The following is a 24,179-nucleotide window of genomic DNA, read 5'->3' on the forward strand; positions in this document are numbered from 1 at the left end:
AGTGAGACTGGGGAACCCATAGCACACCCATGCCTCTGCCTATAGTACTGCCTCCTGTATGTGAAGTGTGTGAACTGAAGACACAGCTTCAGCGGCAGACACACTTGGTCAGTGTTAAGGGTGGTCTGTTGCTAAGGGTGGGGTCGTTTTGTAATTTCACAAGGACCACCTCCACTGCTTCATCAACAGGAACGCACGTGAAGAGAGACTTAACATCATAAGAGACCATTGTTTCATCCCCTCCATAATGATGTCCCTCACCTTATCCACAACATCCATCGTGTTCTGCATGTGGTGTTCATTACTGCCTGCCAATTGGTTCAGAACAGATGCCAGAAACTTATGAGATGTCATAGGCCACTGAGTTAATCATACTGACAACAGGCCGTAATGGCACATTCTGTTTATGTGTCCTAGGTAACCCATACAGACTAGGTGCATTAACTAATGTGAATTAACGTACCCTTATTGCAAAGTGTTACCATTTTACTCAACATATGCATGGTCACTGTATTTTCCAAACTAGCGTTGACTTGCGTTCTTTAAGTTGTGATGAAATGTAAAAGGCAGACATGTGAGCATCACACAATTACCTCCATGCCATCAAGTGGTTCTCATCACTGGACCATAAACTGCGGCACAAATGTGTTTCCGTAAACAAGAGCAATAGAGCGACACAAGAGATAAGGCTTAGAATGAGTCAACATTCTGAAGTGATCAGGATCCATCATAGACAGCAGACAGTCCAGTACACCATGCTGACTGTCATGTCCGCCACAGAGTAAACCACTGCCACGCTGCTACCTTGTCTCAGCATTCTGTAGTGTCAAGCACATTCACATTCAACTCAGAAGTGATCAGAGCTGTCAGTCGACTTTAGAAACATAGAAATACAACACTAACAACTGCTCACAATGCTCAGCTATAGGTTTCCACTGCTAGAACTGCTTTTGGCAGAAACAGCACATTTTCACAAATAAAATCCGTGGACATTTTTAAATAAGTTCCGAGATGCACTTTAAAACGGATTTCTTACAAGGCAAGTTAACTGACTGCATCCTTGCCCTTCTGATTACTGACATTGCCAAGTTAAGAGAAAAGCCAGCCAAGTCAGCTTTACATACGTATGATCCTCCAGTCAACAGCTCATTTAGGAAGATATCCAAAAGACAAAAAAAAAACAAGAAAAAAGCCAAAAGGATTGAGATATTACTTGTCACATGGATCAGGAAGTGCCAGAGACGCAGAAGTAAACACGCACTTTGCCTGGTTGATCACACAAGTGAGTCCTGACTGGCTATATATTTAGAGGCTTCCTTTTGAAGCTTCACACTCGAACCAGGAAGTCCAGACTAAGGCAGGCTGGTATGCCGAGCGTCTCCAGGGCCACAGCAGACGGGGTGTATGGAAACAGCACAGGAAAGGTGTGTTTGGTGTCTACAAGGAGTTGGGGAGGATCATTTCTCTCCTGAAGACAATTCTGAACACAAACACAGACACAACTCAGGAAAATCGGTGAAAACTGTGCAGAAAAAAATACTGTGAAAGTTTGTACTGCAGTGTACTGGAGTGTAGGCGAATTAAACAATCTATTTTTGTTACCTGGATGTTTCGGATGAAGGACACGGTGACCCTTTCTTCAAACTCATTCAGTGGTGTGTAGAGGTTGAGGATCTTCACAATCTGCAACACGGATGGAAGAGGTCAGCAGACTCTGACTGGTCCTGTTATTAACCTGTGCATGTTGGCTGTGTGTATACCTGCTGCAGTGTGTGTATACCTGCTGCAGTGTGTGTGTGAGTGTGTGTGTGTGTGTGTGTCTGCTGCACTGTGTGTATACCTGCTGGAGTGTGCGTGTGTGTGTGTGTGTGTATACCTGCTACAGTGTGTGTACACCTGCTACAGTGTGTGTGTATACCTGCTACAGTGTGTGTACACCTGCTTCAGTGTGTGTATACCTGCTACAGTGTGTGTACACCTGCTACAGTGTATGTATACCTGCTACAGTGTGTGTACACCTGCTACAGTGTATGTATACCTGCTACAGTGTGTGTGTATACCCGCTGTAGTGTGTGTCTACCTGCCGCGGTGTGTGTATACCCGCTGAGGTGTATATATAACTGCTGCAGTGTGTATATATCTGCTGCAGTGTGTGTATGCCTGCTGCAATGTTTGTATACTCACTGCAGTGTGTGTATACCTGCTACAGTGTGTGTATATAACCTCTGCAGTATGCTACAGTGTCCGCTACAGTGTCGTGTGTATATACCCGCTGCAATGTGTATATACCTGCTGCAGTGTGTGTACACCTGCTTCAGTGTGTGTATACCTGCTACAGTGTGTGTACACCTGCAACAGTGTGTGTACCTGCTACAGTGTGTGTGTCTACCTGCTGCGGTGTGTGTATACCCGCTGCGGTGTGTATATACCTGCTGTAGTGTGTATATATCTGCTGCAGTGTGTGTATGCCTGCTGCAATGTTTGTATACTCACTGCAGTGTGTATATACCTGCTGTAGTGTGGGTATACCTGCTGCGGTGTGTGTATACCCGCTGCGGTGTGTATATACCCGCTGCAGTGTGTATATACCTGCTTCAATGTGTGTATACCTGCTGCGCAGTGTGTATATGCCCGCTGCAGTGTGGGTATACCTGCTGCGGTGTGTGTATACCCGCTGCGGTGTGTATATACCCGCTGCCGTGTATATACTTGCTTCAATGTGTGTATACCTGCTGAAGTGTGTATATACCTGCTGCAGAGTGTGTATACCTGTTGCGCAGTGTGTATATACCCGCTGCAGTTTGTATATACCTGCTGCAGTGTGTGTGTATACCCGCTGCTGCATGCTGCAGTGTGTGTATACCTGGAAGTGTGTGTATACCCACTGCTGTGTGTATACCTTCTGCAGTGTGTGTATATACCCTCTGCAGTGTGTATACCCGCTGCAGTGTGTGTCTATACCCGCTGCAGCACGCTGCAGTGTGTGTATACCTGGCAGTGTGTGTGTATACTCGCTGCAGTGTGTGTATACCCGCTGCAGTGTGTATACCTGCTGCAGTGTGTGTATATACCCGCTGCAGTGTGTATATACCTGCTGCAGTGTTTTTATACCCGCTGCCGTGTGTATACCTGCTGCAGTGTGTGTGTATATACCCGCTGCAGTGTGTGTATACCTGCTGCAGTGTTTTTATACCCGCTGCAGTGTGTGTATATCCGCTGCAGCATGCTACAGTGTGTGAGTATACCTGTGTGTGTGTGTGTGTGTGTGTGTACCTGCTGCAGTGTGAGGGCAGTGCAGAGGGAGCAGATGGCTTCAGCATCCTGAGAAGTTTTCTTCTTGACCTGCAGCAACTGGGCTGCCTGAATAATAGGATCCAAGGTAGCCGCCGCCTTGCTTTGGTGCAAGTTGTTTCCTCTCAGCCATTCCTCCAACTGACTGATGTTGTACCTGAGCAGACACTTGTTAAGTTATACACACATACAGAGGCTCACAAGTCTTACCAGTGGATTATCCTCCTCAACCTTCAGCTCGCAGTAATGACAAGCATCTTACATGATTATTTTGTATTTTGATGATGTCATTGACTAATTAAGGGTGTTCTCTATTCTGCCTCCTCCTAACACGTCTCTGACTATACCTGAGCTGCATGCCGGTGCTCCAAGAGCAGACATCTTTACGGAGCAGAAGGTTGTTGAGCGTAACAGCGTTGACGCAGTGGAAGAGCTGTCTGGCCACCTGGCCGACGACCTGCGGCTCCAGACCATGCTCGGCCATGATACTGTGAAACTGGGCCATTTGTCTGATCAGGCCCTCCATCGTACAGCTGCCTGGACCGCTACCATCGTTGTCCACACTGGAGGAGCGGTTCCTATAGCCCATCGGTTTGACCCCGGCCAGGCTGGGAATGCTCTCACTTTCCAGCATGGCCGATACTGGGGGGGAGTTAAAATTATGACATTTATATTCACTGCTCTCATTAAAAGTTTTAAAAACCACAACAATTCATAATAACCTACTCATAGTGGTTGGTAATGAATATATGCAGTGATCATGTATACTCCAGTAGTGTGACTGTTATGCCCAATTTTGCTTTTCTTCCCTTTTTTGATATATTTTTAATATATCTATTTATTGTGATCAGTTGGCTTAAAGCAATCATTTTGGGTCTTTCATACATAGAAAGTGAAAAAAATAAACTAAAGTATTCTGGAAATCCAATGTTAAAATGTTTAATTATATACAATATATATCATATAGAATTATATACACTGCTCAAAAAAATAAAGGGGACACATAAGCAATGCAATGTAGCTCCAAGTCAATCACACCTTTGAGATATCAACATGTCCAGTTAGGAAGCAACACTGATTTGTGAATCAATTTCACCTGTTGGTAAATTGTCTAATTTCCACCAGGTGGAAATTAGACAATTTGCAAGACAACCCCTATAAAAGGAATGGATTTGCAGGTGGTGGCCACAGACCATTTGCCTGTCCTCATCTTTTCTGGCCGATCTTTGGTTAGTTTTTCATTTTGCTAGTGCCCTCACCACTAGAGGTGGCGTGAGGCGGTATCTGCAACCTACAGAAGTTGCTCAGGTAGTGCAGCTCATCCAGGATGGCACATCAATGCGTGCTGTGGCAAGAAGATTTGATGTGTCTCCCAGCACAGAATCCAGAGCATGGAGGAGGTACCAGGAGACAGGCCAGTACACCAGGAGACGTGGAGGGGGCCGCAGGAGGACAACAACCCCGCAGCAGGACCGCTATCTGGTCCTTTGTGCAAGGAGGAACTGGAGGAGCACTGCCGGAGCCCTACAAAACGACCTTCAACAGGCCACTAATGTGCAGGTTTCTGCTCAAACAGTGAGAAACAGAATGCATGAGGATGGTATGAGGGCCCGACGTCCACAATTGGGGCCTGTGCTCACAGCCCAACACCGTGCAGCCCGATTGACCTTTGCCAGAGAACATCTTGGTTGGCAGATTCACCATTGGCGCCCTGTGCTCTTCACAGATGAGAGCAGGTTCACACTGAACACATGTGACAGACGTGAGAGAGTCTGGAGATGCTGTGGAGAACGTTCTGCTGCCTGCAACATCCTCCAGCATGACCGGTTTGGCGGTGGGTCAGTGATGGTCTGGGGAGGCATATCCTTGGAGGGCCGCACAGACCTCTACGTGCTAGCCAGAGGTACCATGACTGCCATTAGGTACCGGGATGAGATCCTCAGACCCATTGTCAGACCATATGCTGGTGCAGTGGGCCCTGGGTTCCTGCTCATGCATGACAATGCTCGTCCTCATGTGGCCAGAGTATGTCAGCGGTTCCTGTATGTCGAGGGCATTGATGCTATGGACCGGCCTGCACGTTCCCCAGACCTGAATACAATCGAGCACCTCTGGGACATCATGTCTCGTACCATCCGCCAACACGATGTCACACCACAGACTGTCCAGGAGTTGACCGATGCCCTGATCCAGGTCTGGGAGGAGATCCCTCAGGAGACCATCCGTCGTCTCATCGGGAGCATGCCCAGACGTTGTAGGGAGTGCATACAGGCAGGTGGAGGCCACACACACTACTGAGCCTCATTTTGAATCGTCTTGAAGAATTTCCACAGAAGTTGGATCAGCCTATGTTCTCATTTTCCACTTTGATTTTGAGTATGATTCTGAATCCAGACCTTAATGGGCTAATGATTTTGATTTCCATTGATCATTCTTAGGTTATTTTGCTCTTAACACATTCCTCTGTCTAATAAATAAAGATTTTCAGCTGAAATATTTCATTCATCGAGGTCTATATTGTGTTTTTAGGTGTTCCCTTTATTTTTTTGAGCAGTGTACAATTTTACATTTGTAGAAAATAATAAAATATTATATGCTACAAGTAACTACTATGTGACTTTTTAACCATCATTTATATTTAGGTATTGTGCACACAATATATATTGTATATTGTGGACTATTAAGAGTGTTATCTGGGCTAGTAATAATTCTGCTTCGCTAGCCAAGTTGACTAGTGCTCAAATGTTTAAAGTCAATTGCTGCCTGTACTGACCTACTGTGTACTGCCACCCTGTGGCCTATGTAAGGCTGGTGAATCCGCTGCTGTTGTCCTTATCTTGTCTTTCTTTATTATTTTTATTATCTGTCTTCCATGCTGCTGCGGAAGGCAGGAGCGGAAGTCAGACAGCTTGGCCTGAGATCACAGAACTAGGGGTACCCTGTGTAACATTTGTTGTATTTCATGCAGGCTCTGCCATCTAGCACCACCTTATGGGCTAACGTGAAGTGAAGTATAATACAAGGGTCCAGGTTGGAGCTAGCTTCCTGGCTTTAGTGCTGCTGGTGGGCGGATTTCCGGCAGTGTCTGGCGGCACAGAAGGAGACTTATCTCGGATGGCTGGTGGCACGGTCTTGGGCAGGTGGGATGAAGGTCTCTTTTCCTGGTGGTCACCAGTGTTATCTACTAGCAGAAGGAGCTGGAAGAGGAAGTAGTGGAGAGATGGTGCATCACCTCCCCCTCCGTGACTTTCAGGGACTTGGTGACCTCAATGGAATATGGACCAATGAGCCCGTTGTCTGGTGGAGGTCCATGAATCAGCTGATTTTTCCTATAGTCCCGCACTGTTTTTTTGTTGAGTCAAAGATCACATTGAACCATGGTTGACAACATCATCACACCTACCAGCGGCAAGTGGGGAGTGGTGCCTAACAATTTCGCAATGGTCTCGATGTCCTCTGGTAACAGTGACTACCTGTCCAGCACAGGGTGGGAGAGGCCAGATGAGATGGGGCGGTGTTGCTGACCGCTACCATGTTCTGTGCTGCACAGTCAATAAGTCATCAAAGAGAACAACAACCTGTTGGGAGAGTTGGCCAGGAGGCTTCAGGTTGGCGCCGAAACACTAATGAGCATCAGGGCACAACACCACCACTAGGCAACTCTCCAGTGGGGGAGGGCCAGCCTTCTGTTGCTTGTTGCAAAAGAAGGCTGGACTCTGGGCCATAGTAATCTCCCATAGCCTCTTCCAAGTCTGGGCAGAGAGGAGGACCCTACATGGAGATGCTGTTGAGTTTCTCAGCTCGACTGATGATGCTAGGGATGCCAGTGCAAACATGTCTGGCTCGGGGCACGACAGAAGGGCAGCTCACAGAGGGTCCGAATCCTCCGCTTCATAAAAGTGGACAACGGTCGTTGGTTAGAATTAGGAAATACTGCTCTGTGTGCGTCTTGCATTTCAGTAAGAAAAGGAAGAAATAGCAGCGATTTCCCCAAACGTATGTAGGCCACAGTGTGGGTGGTGCCCAGTACGTCAGTACATGTAGGCAAATTCCAGTGCTCTGTGCCGCGCACACAATGGGACAAGATGGCAGAGCCTCCATTAAATACAATAAGCTGTTGACACGTAGTAGTATTACCAAATTATGTTCTGATTTATTCAAAAATCCAAGTTTATTAAATGTTCATTTGGAAGAAGAAGAAGGGATACCTGCTCAGCACCTTAAAACCAGCTGCTGCTGCCACCACATGCTGACTCAACTTTTAGTGGCAAGTTTTTGATCGACTGTTATCGACCATTTCACGTCACGTCCAAGCTTGTTATGGAGTCCTCCGAAAAGTCCTACAGCGAGGCCCACGAGATCAACAAGGGGCACATGCAGCCCACCCACCCCCTGCGCTTGGGCCTGGCTCTCGACTACTCCGTCTTCTACTGTGAGATGAAGAACGCCTCCAAGCAAGCCTGCCACCCGGCCAAGACCGCCGTCAACGAGGCCATCGCCGAGGCCATCGCCGAGCGTGATACCCTCAGCGATGAATCCTCTCTCGCGCGCGTCTGTGTGTGTGTGTGTGTGTGTGCGTCTGTGTGTGTGTGTGTCTGTTATGTGTGTGAGAGTTCATTGTAAAGCACTTGGAGTGGCTATTGCAACTAGAAAAGCACTATATAAAATGCAACTTGATTGACTGACTGATTATGCGTTAAATAGACAAATCGCGAACGTCCACCCTCAGAGGAGAAACAGCTGGACTCGCCTCCGAAGCCCCGCGACTGTTTTCAGTACAACATGCTGCCTCGCCTACAACAAGTAAAGAACAGCATCTGAGTTCTTTCTACTGGTGACAGGAACTTTTTGACCTGCCCTGAGTTTTCAAGTTGAGCCTTGAGACTCATTTGACTCGAGTCATTCACATGGGGCGTGTGGTTGTTCTTTTCCCACCAGCGGTGGCGCTGCAGATGGCAGTCTCAGTGTGTTGCTGTGCAGTGTTTTTTGTGTCAACTCCGTGTTTTGCTACGATACCCGGAGCTCTTTCACCAGAGGAGAGCTTATGAACAGCAAAACTGCTTCTGTGAATTTACTTCCCAGCTGTCTCGCCCCATCTGCAGCATCCCTCAGTGCACTGCAGCTGCAGCAGCTCCGCCTGGAGACCTCCGCCCCAGACAGCTGCAGCAGCTCCACCTGGAGACCTCCGCCCCAGACAGCTGCAGCAGCGCAGCAGCTCCACCTGGAGACCTCCGCCCCAGACAGCTGCAGCAGCTCTGCCTGGAGACCTCTGCCCCAGACAGCTGCAGCAGCGCAGCAGCTCCGCCTGGAGACCTCCGCCCCAGACAGCTGCAGCAGCTCCGCCTGGAGACCTCTGCCCCAGACAGCTGCAGCAGCGCAGCAGCTCCGCCTGGAGACCTCTGCCCCAGACAGCTGCAGCAGCGCAGCAGCTCCACCTGGAGACCTCCGCCCCAGACAGCTGCAGCAGCTCCGCCTGGAGACCTCTGCCCCAGACAGCTGCAGCAGCTCTGCCTGGAGACCTCTGCCCCAGACAGCTGCAGCAGCTCCGCCTGGAGACCTCTGCCCCAGACAGCTGCAGCAGCGCAGCAGCTCCGCCTGGAGACCTCTGCCCCAGACAGCTGCAGCAGCGCAGCAGCTCCGCCTGGAGACCTCTGCCCCAGACAGCTGCAGCAGCGCAGCAGCTCCGCCTGGAGACCTCTGCCCCAGACAGCTGCAGCAGCTCTGCCTGGAGACCTCCGCCCCAGACAGCGGCAGTAGCTCCGCCTGGAGACCTCCGTCCCAGACAACTGCAGCAGCTCCGCCAGGAGACCTCCGCCCCAGACAGCTGCAGCAGCTCCGCCTGGAGACCTCCACCCCAGACAGCTGCAGCAGCTCCGCCTGGAGACCTCCGCCCCAGACAGCTGCAGTAGCTCCGCCTGGAGACCTCCGTCCCAGACAGCTGCAGCAGCTCCGCCTGGAGACCTCCGCCCCAGACAGCTGCAGCAGCTCCGCCTGGAGACCTCCGCCCCAGACAGCTGCAGCAGCGCAGCAGCTCCACCTGGAGACCTCCGCCCCAGACAGCTGCAGCAGCTCCACCTGGAGACCTCCGTCCCAGACAGCTGCAGCAGCTCCGCCTGGTGACCTCCGCTACGGAGCCCGCTAGACATGCGTGAACCCAATCGCTGTATACTCTCACAATGTTCATGGGTTCAGAAGTGTGTGCCAATGCCGTGAGTCTGAGGGAGGCTAAAAGGTTTTAGGGGGCATTGTGGAGCCGACGCGCCACGCCCAAGCCCAGTTCCAATATCAAACCGGAATATTTACTACTTCAAACATGGGCACAAAGTTTCTTGGGTTTTCCAGCATCTAAAGGCCTCAAAAGCATGTGTACAGAAAATTAAAATTCACGCACCAAATCCAACACGGCTGACTTCCTGTCCGGCAGACTTGTAAAAAAAAAGAAATCTGTTCATAAGGATGAGAGTAATGGTCCCACCAAACTTCATGAACATCAAAGCGACTTTATCCCAACCCTGGCGTGTGTCTGGGGGCGCTATGGAGCCTGCTGGCCACGCCCAAGCCCAATCACTGCAGAGCTTAGGTTCAGTTTCGTCAGTTCTGATGTCTGTGCCAATGTTTGTGAGTTTTCAAATATCCCAAGCCGAAGGTGCTCGCGCCCTAACAACAACAACAATAATAATAATAACAGTAATAATATAATAATAATAATAATAATAATAATTGTTGTTGTTGTTGTTGTTGTTATTATTATAATTATTAATATTAATCTCTTATAATAATAATAATAGTAATCTCTACAAATACAATAGGTTCCTAGCCCCATCAGTGTTCGGGCCTTGATAATAATAATAATAATTATTATCTCTACAAATACAATAGGTTCCTGGCCCCATCAGTGCTCGGGCCTTGATAATAATAATAATAATAATTATCTCCACAAATACAATAGGTTCCTAGCCCGAACAGTGCTCAGGCCTTAATAATAATAATAATAATAATTATCTCTACAAATACAATGGGTTCCTAGCCCCATCAGTGCTCGGGCCCTAATAATAATAATAATAATAATAATAATAATAATAACAACAATAATCTCTACAAATACAATAGGTTCCTAGCCCCATCAGTGCTCAGGCCCTAATAATAATAATAATAATAACAACAATAATCTCTACAAATACAATAGGTTCCTAGCCCCACCAGTGCTCGGGCCCTAATAATAATAATAATAATAATAATAACAATAACAATCTCTACAAATACAATAGGTTCCTAGCCCCATCAGTGCTCGGGCCTTAATAATAATAATAATAATAATAATAATAATAATCTCTACAAATACAATAGGTTCCTAGCCCCACCAGTGCTCGGGCCCTAATAATAATAATAATAATAATAATAACAATAATAATCTCTACAAATACTATAGGTTCCTAGCCCCATCAGTGCTCAGGCCCTAATAATAATAATAATAATAATAATAATAATAACAATAATAATCTCTACAAATACAATAGGTTCCTAACCCCATCAGTGCTCGGGCCTTAATAATAATAATAATAATTATTATCTCTACAAATACAATGGGTTCCTAGCCCCATCAGTGCTCGGGCCCTAATAATAATAATAATAATAATAATAATAACAACAATAATCTCTACAAATACAATAGGTTCCTAGCCCCATCAGTGCTCAGGCCCTAATAATAATAATAATAATAACAACAATAATCTCTACAAATACAATAGGTTCCTAGCCCCACCAGTGCTCGGGCCCTAATAATAATAATAATAATAATAATAATAACAATAACAATAACAATCTCTACAAATACAATAGGTTCCTAGCCCCATCAGTGCTCGGGCCTTAATAATAATAATAATAATAATAATAATAATCTCTACAAATACAATAGGTTCCTAGCCCCACCAGTGCTCGGGCCCTAATAATAATAATAATAATAATAACAATAATAATCTCTACAAATACTATAGGTTCCTAGCCCCATCAGTGCTCAGGCCCTAATAATAATAATAATAATAATAATAATAATAATAATAATAACAATAATAATCTCTACAAATACATTAGGTTCCTAACCCCATCAGTGCTCGGGCCTTAATAATAATAATAATAATAATAACAACAATAATCTCTACAAATACAATAGGTTCCTAGCCCCATCAGTGCTCGGGCCCTAATAATAATAATAATAATAACAACAATAATCTCTACAAATACAATAGGTTCCTAGCCCCACCAGTGCTCGGGCCCTAATAATAATAATAATATAATAATAACAATAATAATCCCTACAAATACAATAGGTTCCTAGCCCCATCAGTGCTCGGGCCTTAATAATAATAATAATAACAATAATAATCTCTACAAATACAATAGGTTCCTAGCCCCACCAGTGCTCGGGCCCTAATAAGTGACCCAGTGAAGGCCTTGGATGAAACACAAAGATAACAGATAAAACTAGGCAAACTTAATGTAGCAAGGACACCACGAGTGTAAGCCAGAGAATGTCCTTCATGGAAGTAATCAGCATTTGCTGCCGGAACATTGTGTGTCAGATGTCATGACTGATTTATGGATGAAAGCGATGGAGTGCCTGAGCCCATGGGGAAGTAAGAGGAAAGGAAAGTTACTGCTTCCAGTCACACTGACGATGGGATTTCCCCTGGCCTTGGTGCAAACATGACAAAGTCCTCGTGTTTTGTCATCAGGTTGGTTTTCCATTTCCAGGAAATGAACCATTTGTAACAGACTCCTCCCTTCTACAGAACCGTCGAGCACCGCAACGCCCATCACCACGTATTGCTTACAGAGACATATACTTGATTAATTCAAATGACGTTTACTCAGCAACACTGCAACCTGCTGTCAAATGACAAGCATAAACATGCATGAATATATACTACGTACTTTCAGAATTTTCATAATTAGTAATTTTGCTCCTAGGTTTTTTGTTTTAATGACACAGTTGCTGCTTGGGAAAATGCTCAGCGTACAAAGATCCCCTGTTCTTCTGAAATTGCCTGATGTTTATGAACATTGCCTTGCTGCAGGAGAGTTCAGCAAACTGGCATTGCTTTGTTAAATCTAACCCTACAAAGAAACTGATCATATGTCGTAAAACTAAGTTGTTGGTGTCTCTGATAATTCTAAAAACACATTGTAGATATTCCTCATTAAGTCAACATGGTCATACTTGTCTCCTTTATTGAACAGTGACTTACCAATCATGGGCTGTATGATACCCTCGGCCACCTTGATGAGCTGCTGGTAGATCTGGATGGAGAGGTCACTTAACACCTGTCTGTACTCTGCCAGGTCAAAGTTCTTCAGGCAGTGTTCATTCTGCTTGGCTGTGTTCTGAGTCATGAACACCTTCATAAACACAGTAAAGGAAAGCTTAGTTTATTTATGTGCAACATGATAAAATAGCTACAATAATTCATTCTCTATCGCTTAACTATGTTATAATATGTTCATGTTTATCCCTTTTCTCCAAGTAAGCACAGAGAAGAAGCTAGAAGTAAGTGTCTTATACATCAAAAAGCTCAGTGATCTTTTAGTGACTTTAAATGTGACAACAATACAATAGGTACTAGCCCCAGCCCTAGGTTCAGTCAGTGTGTGTGTGTTCCTGACTTATCCTAGTTTTGGGGGCACATTTCAGATTATTTCATCTCATCTCATCTCATCTCATCTCATCTCATCTCATCTCATCTCATCATCAGCCGGTCGGGTCGTGGTGGCAGCAAGCTAAGTAGGGCACTCCAGACGTCCCTCTCCCCAGCAACGCCCTCCAGCTCCTCTTGGCGCATCCCAAGGCGTTCCCAGGCCAGATTGGACATGTAGTCCCTCCAACGAGTTCTGGGTCTACCCCGGGGTCTCCTCCCAGTTGGACATGCCCGGTAAACCTCCAAAGGAAGGTGCCCAGGGGGTATCCTGATCAGATGCCTGAACTATCTCAACTGGCTCCTTTCGACGCGAAGGAGCAGCGGCTCTACTCCGAGCTCCCTCCAGATGTCCGAGCTCCTCACCCTATCTCTAAGGCTGAGCCCAGACACCCTACAGAGGAAACTCATTTCAGCCGCTTGCATCCGCGATCTCACCCTTTCGGTCACTACCCAAAGCTCATGACCACAGGTGAGGGTTGGAACGAAGATTGACTGGTAAATTGAGAGCTTTGTCTTCTGGCTCAGCTCCCTCCTCACCACAACGGTCCGGTACAATGTCCACATTACTGCTGATGCTGCACCAATCCATCTGATAATCTCCCACTCTATCCTACCCTCACTTGTGAACAAGACTCCGAGATACTTGAACTCCTTCACTTGAGGTAACAACTCATCCCCAACCTGGAGGGCGCAATCCACCATTTTCCGGTAGAGAACCATGGCCTCAGACTTGGAGGTGCTGACTCTCATCCCGGCCATTTCACACTCAGCTGCAAACCACCCCAGTGAGGCGCTGGAGGTCGCGTTCTGATGAAGCCAACAAAACCACATCATCTGCAAAGAGCAGAGATGCAATTCTGAGGTTCCCAAAATGGACACACTCCTCACCCGGGCTGGGTCTTGAGATCCTGTCCAGGAATATCACAAACAGAATCGCAGACAAGGGACAACCTTGGTGGAGTCCCACATCCACCGAAAACGTGTTTGACTTTGTGCCGAGAATGCGGACACAGCTCTCACTTTGGTTATACAAGGACTGGATGGCTTGTAGCAACTGCCCCGGTACCCCATACTCTCGCAGTACCGCCCACAGAGTGCCCCGGGGTACACGGTCTTAAGCCTTCTCCAAGTCCACAAAACACATTTAGACTGGCTGGTCAAACTCCCATGCCTTCCTCGCCACTTCTTGAAGGGTAAAGAGTTGGTCCATTGTTCCATGGCCAGGACGGAATCCGCATTGTTCCTCCTGGATCTGAGGCTCGACAATTAGTTGGAGCCTCTTTTCCAGCACATTAGAGTAGACTTTCCTAGGGAGGCTGAGCAATGTGATGCCCCAATAATTGGAACACAATCTCCGGTCCCCTTTCTTAAATATGGGAACCACCAACCCAGTCTGCCACTCCACAGGTAGTGTCCCCGACCTCCACGTGACATTTCAGATTAAAGACTGGTTAATTATGGATGGCTTGTCCATCTGGGGGCAAAAGCCATGTCGCCAATGGGGAAAAAGCTGATTTTTGGGTCAGTGGTTTAGGTTAAGGCTGGGTTGGGGTTAGGTTAACGTTATGCTCAATAAACCAGGGATGAAACTTAAAGGTGGAATCAGTTCATCTGGATACAACGTTGTGTCCAGATGAACTGATTCAACCTTCTTTGGTTAGGCATGTAGTTCTGATGGTGAAAGACTAGGGAATGAATGTAAGTATATGTAATGTCCCCAAAAGTGACCCAAGTTAATGTGTGTGTGTGTGTGTGTGTGTGTGTGTGTGTGTGTGTGTGTGTGTGTGTGTGTGTGTGTGTGTGTGTGTGTGTGTGTGTGTGTGAATACATATAACAACAATAACAATAATAATAATAACAATAATAATACTAAGAACTTGAATTTAGGATTACCTTCAACATACCCAAGGCATCAAGGCATTTAACAACAAAAAGAAAAGGAGAAAAGGAAAAAGCTACGCCATACAAGAAAGCTGGGCCAAACAATTAGAAATGGAAAAACTGGGTTGAAGTTCAGGACTTGAGTCCATAAGCCAGACTGAAGTGGTAGGTCTTCAACTGTTTTTTTGTTTTTGTTGCGGATCTCCACCGGGAAGGAGTTCCAGAGGGTGGGTGTAGCCACACTAAAGACTGTCCCCAAAAGTCAGCAACCTGGTCTGGGGGTGGTGAGCACTCCCATGTCACAGGAACAGAATCTCGGGCAAGAGATGTAGGTGTGGAGGAGGTTTGTCAGGGACCGGGGGGCAAGGTGTGCCACAGATGTAAGCGCGACAGGTCTGCAGTCATTGAGACATGTTATCTTGGTGGACTTGTGGACGGGGAAGATGGTGGACTGTTTAAAGCACTGTGAGGCTTCACACTGGCTTTCTGTACCTTCGTGCCACAATGCATAATCTTCATTTGTAAATCGGCTGGGTCATCCTTTAGCCATCACCATCCCGTCACCTCGAGTTGCCGTCAACGAGTCTTAGAGTGTGTTTCCTTCTTTCCACATGCTGGTCAGGTTTTCATTTCTTTGCCTTTGGGACAGCAGCTTCACTCTTGAAGGCCAACATAATTCTCTCGCTGATGTTCCTCCTCTATTACGTCTTATTTCGTGCATGCATAATGATGCAACACGATTTCCTGTTGGTTTGTAGTGCCTCTTAGCTGTGTCTTCCCCATAGATATGTGTAATACATCACCCATTCTCGTGGCGCGCATGTGAATTCTTGCACACGTGCTGGAAGAACACGTGATACAAACAATAAGGAGACCCACTGCTTTGTAGTGCTGCTAGTGCCAAAAAACTATACTGGTTACCTTTAACAGTCGGTTGGTTTTTAACATATTTGATATGACATGATTTCCATTCTCTTCATCTTCTGATCCAGATAACTTAAATGTTTAACTAATACCTACAATGTATTGCATGTATCAGGGACTGGTCAGTCGCGGCTGTGGTTAAGTTCGTTTTGGCTTGAAAACGTTTGTTTGAAGGCTATAATCTTTGGTTATAATGAAGTTTGTCCAACCAATAAAATGCTTGTAGAGACTTATTGCTGCCATATCGTCTCTTGAAAAATTGTTCCACTGCCCCTGCACTTATCCATCTTAAATGACTCGGAAAGTTTTTTTTATATGTATACATTAAAAAAAATCTCACTCGCTTCCTTTTTCAGGTGGTGTGTGTCTTCCTCAAGCTCAGGTGCTCTACCAGAGACCCGGGAGTTTGAGGGTTCTGTGCAGTATCTTAGCTTTTCCTAGGACCACACCCTTCTGGACAGAGACCTCAGATGTTGTTCCTGGAATCTGCTGGAGCTATTCTCCCCGTTTGGGGGTCACAACCCCTCATGCTCCTATTACCACTGGGACTACTGTGGATTTCACCTTCCACATCTGATTTAGTTCTTCCTTCAGCCCTTGGTATTTCTCGAGCTTCTCATGCTCTTTCTTCCTGATATTGCCATTGCTCGGGATTGCTACATCGATCACTACTGCTGTCTTCTGTTCCTTGTCAAACACCACAATCTGGATCAGCAGAGGGGGGTGGAGCAGCGACCAGGACAGCTTGGAAGAGTGGGGTAATTGGCCAAGTACAATTGGGGAGAAAAAGGGGGAGGGAAAAACGTGGCAGATTCACACAAAAAAAGCATATGTTATATCTCACCTCATCTCCACTATATTGCTTCAAACAGTGAAGAAGACGACTTGTGTTGGCCAGCCAGAAGGAAGTCATCTGGAAGTCATCATTTTTCTGCAGAAATATGTGAACATTGTTTTGTTGTTTCTGCTAATGTACATCAGTAATCAAAGAGGTGCTTTTATACAGTATCGTCACTACCTTAAGGACTTTCTTGATGGCATTAATGGTGGAGGTGAGAAGAGACTCAACTTTCTGGTCATCATTAATGTAGTCTGCATGGCGAATGCACATAAAGAGTACGTAGGCTGGAAGGCAGGGGACTGTAGCTGACACTGCACTGGGCCGTATGTCTGAAAACCAAAATGGCAGGTTCATGTCAAGTTATCATGCATTAAATAATCGACACTAAATTGGATTTGAGACCATCTTAATATCAGATTCAAGTCATAACGTCTTACCAGTGATCAGAGTTCTGACTAGTAGGGCCTCATCCTCCTTGTAGTACTCCAGCATGCCTTCAAAGTCCTTCTCTTTACGTTGGACGGTCACTTGGCGACTTAGCTCATGTTTGACTTTACTTGGCTGAGTAGCAGCCTGGGATACTGCAGAGAGATGGAGACACATTTCACAACTTTTATTTCACTTTATACACAACATGTAAATAGTTTAAGTAAGATGAATGTATTAATGTTATTTAGGCCCTTTGCTTGCAACCTTCTAGCTCCTGGACCTTCTTCATGTATATCCTGAGCTGCTTTTTCAACTTCCTCTCATTCTTTTCTAGTTTCTCTACGAGTTCTTTCAGGTCCTACAAGCCCAGAAAAAAACAAAATAAAACACACAATGTTAAACGTTCGTAAGATCATTCCAGTTTCTTGGATAAGTGCTAACATTTCACATGGTGCAGAAGTCTCACCAGGTTGTCGTTGGTAAGGCGAGTGATTTCCTGCTGGATGCTGTACTCAACCTGGGCGTCAGGGGACAGGCACATGGTGTAGTTCAGCATCTCCTGCTTCTTCTCTATATCATCTTTCAATAACTCAATCTGAGTGTGAAGAGCTTCCAGTTCATCCTTATGCTTCCTGGACTGGGACTGGATCCGGGTCTCTAATAGCCTGAGAGGAAAGCGTATTATATCACTTACAAATGCCACGACTAAAGGCAAATCCAAGGTCATTTTACAATATGTGTAAGAAAGAAAGGAGATGCAGTCCACACACTTCTGTTGAAAGCAAAATAATTTAATAATAAAGCTGCTGAGCTTTCAGTCAACAGACCATCAGAGCAGGTCTTCAAAACAAAATGAGCAAACAGAAGACGCCAAACCAAGGTCATTACAAACACCTGTGAACAGGTGCATGCCTCATTGGTGCCACCAGGTCATTGTCTGGGACCAGGTAAAGTCTGCGTGAACCACTAGGGGCAGATCTGCACCTCAACAAAGAGACCGGTATGTAGACGGTATGAAGACGAGCAGATGAACAGAGAAAAGATAACGAGTTGGATTTGATGCATCCGAGTATTAGCTAAGGTACCTTTCTGTCCATATCCAGTCTCATCAACAACTATAGATCGTCCTGAAGCTGTAACCTAACTCCTGTTTTTTTTTGTGGATCCCCCACCTCTTTTCTTTTACTTAGCTAATTACTCCACTCTTCCGAGCCATCCCAGTACCGAGCAGTGTCTGCAGGTGGGAAGCCAGATGTGGGTATGTGCCCTGGTCGCTGCACTAGCGCCTCCTCTGGTCAGTTGGGGCGCCTGTTTAGGGGGGAGAGAGGGGTAAATGGGGGAATAGTGTGATCCTCCCATGCACCACATCCCCCTGGTGAAACTCCTCACTGTCAGGTGAAAAGAAGCAGCTGGTGACTCCACATGTATTGGAGGAGGCATGTGGTAGTCTGCAGCCCTTCCCAGATCAGCAGAGGGGCTGGAGCAGCGACCGGGATGGCTCGGAAGAGTAGGGTAATTGGCCAAGTACAATTGGGGAGAAAAGGGGGGAAAAATCCAAAAAAAAGAAAAGCTGTTTGAGCCATATGCTAAGGATGAACAGCACCGAACCCCTGGAGTTGCCTTGTGATGGACTCCACCTGGGAAAGCAAAACATGGAAGGCCCAAAACCACGTGGTGCCGGATGGTGACTGAAGAGCCGGCCAAGATGAACCGGACATGGGGAGAGGCACAACATGCTGTCAAGGCCCAACTGTGGTGGAGAAAGCGAATCAGAGCCTTTCTGTCCAATCGGGGATGAAGAGGAGGAAGTAAGTAAATAATTTAAGGGAGTTTGTACTGAAGTCGAAGAAAATATTGTAGCGAATTCAGGGGGCAGCTGGGATGCAAACCCGGGTTTCCTGCACTATGGGTGGCTACATTGACCAGTCGACTAAAGGGTCTGACCTGTTAGCCAAGGGCTAGCGAGTCTAGTCATCAGTGGTTGTTACACTAGCCCCCTCCTCCAGGAAGCATGTCCCTGTGCTTCAGCATATCAGCTCCCTCACGGTCTCACCATCCCACTTCTGACACCAATGTAGCGAATTCAAGGGGGGCAGCCGGGAACCGCCGCAGCCGGGACGCGAACCCATGTCTCCCATACCACGGGCGACAATGTTAACCTGTTGACTAAAGGGTCTGACCCGTTAGCCAAGGGCTAGCGAGTCTAGTCATCCGCGGTTGTTACACCACCCCCCTCCTCCAGGAAGCGTGTCCCTGCGCTTCAGCATATCAGCTCCCTCACGCCTCTGGGCGCACGTGCTTCCGATGGCCTCACGGTCTCACCATCCCACTTCTGACACCAATGTAGCGAATTCAGGGGGCAGCCGGGAACCGCCGCAGCTGGGACGCGAACCCATGTCTCCCATGCCACAGGCGACAATGTTAACCTGTTGACTAAAGGGTCTGACCCGTTGGCCAAGGGCTAGCGAGTCTAGTCATCTGTGGTCAGTAAACTACCCACCTCCTTCGGGAAGAGCATCCCCGTGCTTCAGCGTACTAGCTCTGGGCGCACACGCTTCCGATAGCCTCGCGGTCTCACCATCCCACTTCTGACACCAATGTAGCGAATTCAGGGGGCAGCCAGGAACCGTCACAGCCAGGACGCGAACCCAGGGTCTCCCGCACCACAGGCAACTACGCTAACCAGTCGACTAAAGGGTCCGACCTAGTAGCCAAGGGCTACCGAGCCTATTCATCTGTGATCGTTACAATATCATTGTTTTGATATTGTTTGATATTGATATTGATACATTGTTTTGACACTGGAACTGGGCACCTGTGAATGTGAATTATGACCAAAGAAACTTTTACATCACATCCAGTCTAAAATAATTATTGTTACATCACATCCAGTCTAAAATAATAATTGGACATAACATAGAAAAAAAGAAAGGTTTCTTCTTATATAATAATCTATTATTTATAATTATTTATAATTATCTAATTTTAACTTTTCATATTGTAACGATCATGGATGAATAGGCTCGGTAGCCCTTGGCTAACGGGTCGAACTCTTTTGTCGACTGGTTAATGTTGTCATCCGTGGTGTGGGAAATCCGGGTTCGCGTCCCAGATGCGGCGATTCCCGAGCTGCCCCCTGAATTCGCCACAATATTTTATTACCAAGAAGGTGGATTAAAGTCACACTTACTTCTTAGCCTCACACACTCCATGGTACGTTTTGAGAATCTCTTCCTTCTCCAAGGGCTGTTCCCGATTATTTAAGTCAGGCAAATTGTTGCCATCCTGTTGAAAACAAAATGATTTAATGTTCTAAAATGTTTAAAAAACTTCAAGGACAATAACTTTGTTCCAGACATTTATATTTATATCTTGTCTGAATACATAGTAAGACATAAATGTCCTAATATTATATTTTCAGTGATATTTCTAAATTACTGACATATTGCTGATTGTTAAATGCAGATGTATCTCAGTTGGATGGCTCTGTGTGCATTTGAATACATAAAGGAGTAATTTTTGGCTGGCTTGGTCGGCAGGCCAGCCCTACAAACACAAATGTCCCTGATTGACTGACTGGCTGACTGATCATGTTAGAGTGACTGACTGACTGACTGACTGATCATGTTAGTGACTGATCATGTTAGAGTGACTGATCATGTTAGAGTGACTGACTGACTGACTGACTGTGGTCATGTTAGTGACTGATCATGTTAGAGTGACTGACTGATAATGTTAGTGTGACTGACTGATCATGTTAGTGACTGATCATGTTAGAGTGACTGACTGATCATGTTAGAGTGACTGACTGACTGACTGATCATGTTAGTGACTGATCATGTTAGAGTGACTGACTGATCATGTTAGTGTGACTGACTGATCATGTTAGTGACTGATCATGTTAGAGTGACTGACTGATCATGTTAGAGTGACTGACTGACTGACTGATCATGTTAGTGACTGATCATGTTAGAGTGACTGACTGATCATGTTAGAGTGACTGACTGACTGACTGATCATGTTAGTGACTGACCATGTTAGAGTGACTGATCATGTTAGAGTGACTGATCATGTTAGTGACTGATCATGTTAGAGTGACTGATCATGTTAGTGACTGATCATGTTAGAGTGACTGATCATGTTAGTGACTGATCATGTTAGAGTGACTGACTGATCATGTTAGAGTGACTGACTGACTGACTGTGGTCATGTTAGTGACTGATCATATTAGAGTGACTGACTGATCATGTTAAAGTGACTGTCTGACTGACAACAAATATTACTGGGACCACTACAGGGAATCGCAGATGAACATTTAATATGGCCGACATGCAGGTCAGGTGAATCGGCCGTACTAAATTGTCCCAGGTGTGTGTGTGTGTGTGTGTGTGTGGTCCCTGTGATGAACTGGTGGCCTGTCCAGGATGTCTCTCCGCCTGCCACCCAATGACTGCTGGGATAGGCTCCAGTATCCCGCGACCCGACTTCGGAAAAGCGGCTTGGATAATGGATGGTGGGACATTTGATATCCAGGAATTAATATTATAGGCACCACCACTGACTATCCCTGTAACAAACTGGCCACAATTTCTTTTCTTTTTTTTTTGCGGATTTTTTCTCCCAATTGTATCAGGCCAATTACCCCATTCTCCCCCAGTCCCCCCTCCCCCTGAACAGGCGCCCCAACCGACCAGAAGAGGCGCTAGTGCAGCGACCAGGACACATACCCACATCCAGCTTCCCACCCGCAGACACAGCCAATTGTGTCTGTAGGGACGCCTGACCAAGCTGTAGGTAACACAGGGATTTGAACCGGTGATCCCCGTGTTGGTAGGCAAAGGAATAGACCGCTACGCTACCCAGACGCAAATTGGCCACAATTTGGTGCATTGACAATATACTGCCAGACCATATACTAGGTTTCGACCTAGTCTTGTTTATTGCAATAAAAGGTGAATTATTTTTGGTTCATCAATGTTCCTCCAGCTCTCCTGTGTTGAGATCAGCAGGGAATGATTTGCTGGCTTGTCAAATACAATCGACTTCTTCTTTACTTTCAACACTCATACCTGAATTCATAATATTTAGGGTCTGACACTGTCGCTGCCTGATTTGAGTCAACGGTAGATGTGAGTCACACATGGGCACGGTTGACTCAGAGCAGGCAGCGACGGAAAGCAGCGCTGGCCGAGCGACCTAGAGAGTAAATGAAGAGAGGGAGCGGCGGTAGTGAGAACAAACGTTTTTTGAAAGTTTCTAATCACAGCAACCACGAGAGGTCCTTCATCATACACGCATGACTGTACAAAACATGTTAGGCTGATAGTTTCAGTAGTCTGTGAGATTAGCCATGGACACACACACAGCCAAACACATAATAGCTGGTGGAGATAACAGATTCCGTATATTATGTAGTGTATATGCTGTATTTTGTCTTGTTGACTTACATGATCATCTTTCTCTTTCTGCTGAGCAGCACTGACTATTTGAGCCCTGAGAAGAAGGACCTCCTCTTTGCGGACCTCCAGCTCCTCACTGGAAGCTTTGAGTTGGTTCAGCAGAAGGTGGTATTCTCCTTGAAGCTCACTCGAAGAACTGTTTTGTGAAGCGTGGTCAGCGATGGAGTTCCTCAGTTCATTTAGGTCACTCTTCAGTCTCTTGTTCTCTGACTCCAGCTCCTGCCTCTGTACAGACACATAACAGAGGTAGTACAGCTCATTAAGGTGGGCTAAAGAAGGAACATGTGTAACAGCAAGAAGTCGTTACCAAGACCACATGTTCAGAAGTTATTTGCTTCAAGAAATTCTCCAAGGTACATTTCTTGTCCTACATCTAAAAAATTATAAAGTTGAACTTCTCGAGGTTTATATTTAAATCCCATAAATATAACAAAGAAACACCACAGAAAAATCAAAGAACGTTGATAAGATCCCCAAACACACAGTTGATGAAGTGATGAAGAGTTGTAATCATGAACCTGGCTCTCACTGCATGATCCATGAGAACCACCTTCATGATTACAATACTTCTGCAAATAAACCTACAGATACAACAAAGTCACAAAATTATCCTTTTTTTAAGGAACAGCACAGACACCCAAATTATACAGACCCCAAATTATACAGCCTACATATTTGATTCCCCGTCCACTGCTGGAGTAGCTTATAGTATACAAAGCTTGCAATGTGTTTTTATCTAATTTAGAAATGCAAAGCCAATCCTTCTTGTTGATTATCCTTTTTAGATAGCTCTAACGGGACAGAAAATATTTTTCATCAGAAAAATCAATCAAATTAAATCAGAAAAGGAATGATATGCTAACAGAAATATGAAAGGTGAGTGATCTACACCTACCCAATACAAGAAGAAGAACAGCACACAGTGAACCTACAACTTCCCATGCAACACAGCATGTTTGTGCCATAATACAGTCCTAGTACATAACTTTAAAGAACAGTTCATACAACTGCAACAACTACAGTAAAAGCTAGAAATACTAGTTTGAACTTATGTAGGATCAGGTCCTGCCCAGGTCCCACATGATCCTAAACATAGCCTACATTACCATGCCAGTGAAAGTGGATCCTACAGTAGGCCCAAGTGACAAAATAAACACTCATAAGACATCAGCCCACAGTGTGACTCTGCTGCCACCCTATGCCAAGCAACACTTACCCAAAACCACCCCAAAACAACATCACTACCTCACATATAAACCATATTGGTGTCTATGCTATATAGAATGACCAGCTCTTCAAAGTCCAGTACCAGACTGACACTGCACACATGTAATGCACCTCCTAATTGTCTGTAAATGTTCTCATTCATCCAGGTCATGGTTATCCAAAGGAGTTGAATCAAGTGCAACTGGACTTGGTATATATCCGTGAAGACGTTTCGCCTCTCATCCAAGAGGCTTCCTCAGTTCGTGCCTTTCTGACTAGACCAAGCTAGTCTGACTGGCTGCTGATGAGACTCAGAATTTATCCTCTTGGAGCCGTTGTCAGAGCTATAGATGTCAATGGCTCTCTGTGTCCCGATGTTTACCAACGCCCGTCGCTAACAGAGCCATAGATATGAGTGGCTCTTTTGTGTACCAATGTTTGGCCGCGCCCGTCGTT

At 45.9% G+C, this 24,179-nt stretch overlaps 1 protein-coding gene across 1 annotated transcript in view; it reads right to left on the reverse strand.

The window, feature by feature from the left end:
• Positions 1-1,327: 1,327 nt before the first annotated feature.
• myo5b (myosin VB) overlaps positions 1,328-24,179 on the reverse strand; it is a gene marked incomplete at its 5' end in the record, with an annotated part of 150,240 nt that continues 127,388 nt past the window's right edge. The window contains 13 exons of the mRNA XM_056290258.1: positions 1,328-1,480; positions 1,603-1,683; positions 3,274-3,448; positions 3,639-3,933; positions 12,537-12,687; positions 16,633-16,719; positions 16,804-16,958; positions 17,067-17,210; positions 17,323-17,416; positions 17,525-17,723; positions 20,249-20,343; positions 21,611-21,619; positions 22,506-22,742. Coding sequence (XP_056146233.1) covers positions 1,328-1,480; positions 1,603-1,683; positions 3,274-3,448; positions 3,639-3,933; positions 12,537-12,687; positions 16,633-16,719; positions 16,804-16,958; positions 17,067-17,210; positions 17,323-17,416; positions 17,525-17,723; positions 20,249-20,343; positions 21,611-21,619; positions 22,506-22,742 — 1,875 coding nt within the window. The remainder of the gene's footprint in view (positions 1,481-1,602; positions 1,684-3,273; positions 3,449-3,638; positions 3,934-12,536; positions 12,688-16,632; positions 16,720-16,803; positions 16,959-17,066; positions 17,211-17,322; positions 17,417-17,524; positions 17,724-20,248; positions 20,344-21,610; positions 21,620-22,505; positions 22,743-24,179) is intronic.

Source organism: Lampris incognitus, chromosome 12 (assembly GCF_029633865.1).
Source record: "Lampris incognitus isolate fLamInc1 chromosome 12, fLamInc1.hap2, whole genome shotgun sequence".
In the NCBI taxonomy this organism is placed as follows: Eukaryota; Metazoa; Chordata; class Actinopteri; order Lampriformes; family Lampridae; genus Lampris; species Lampris incognitus.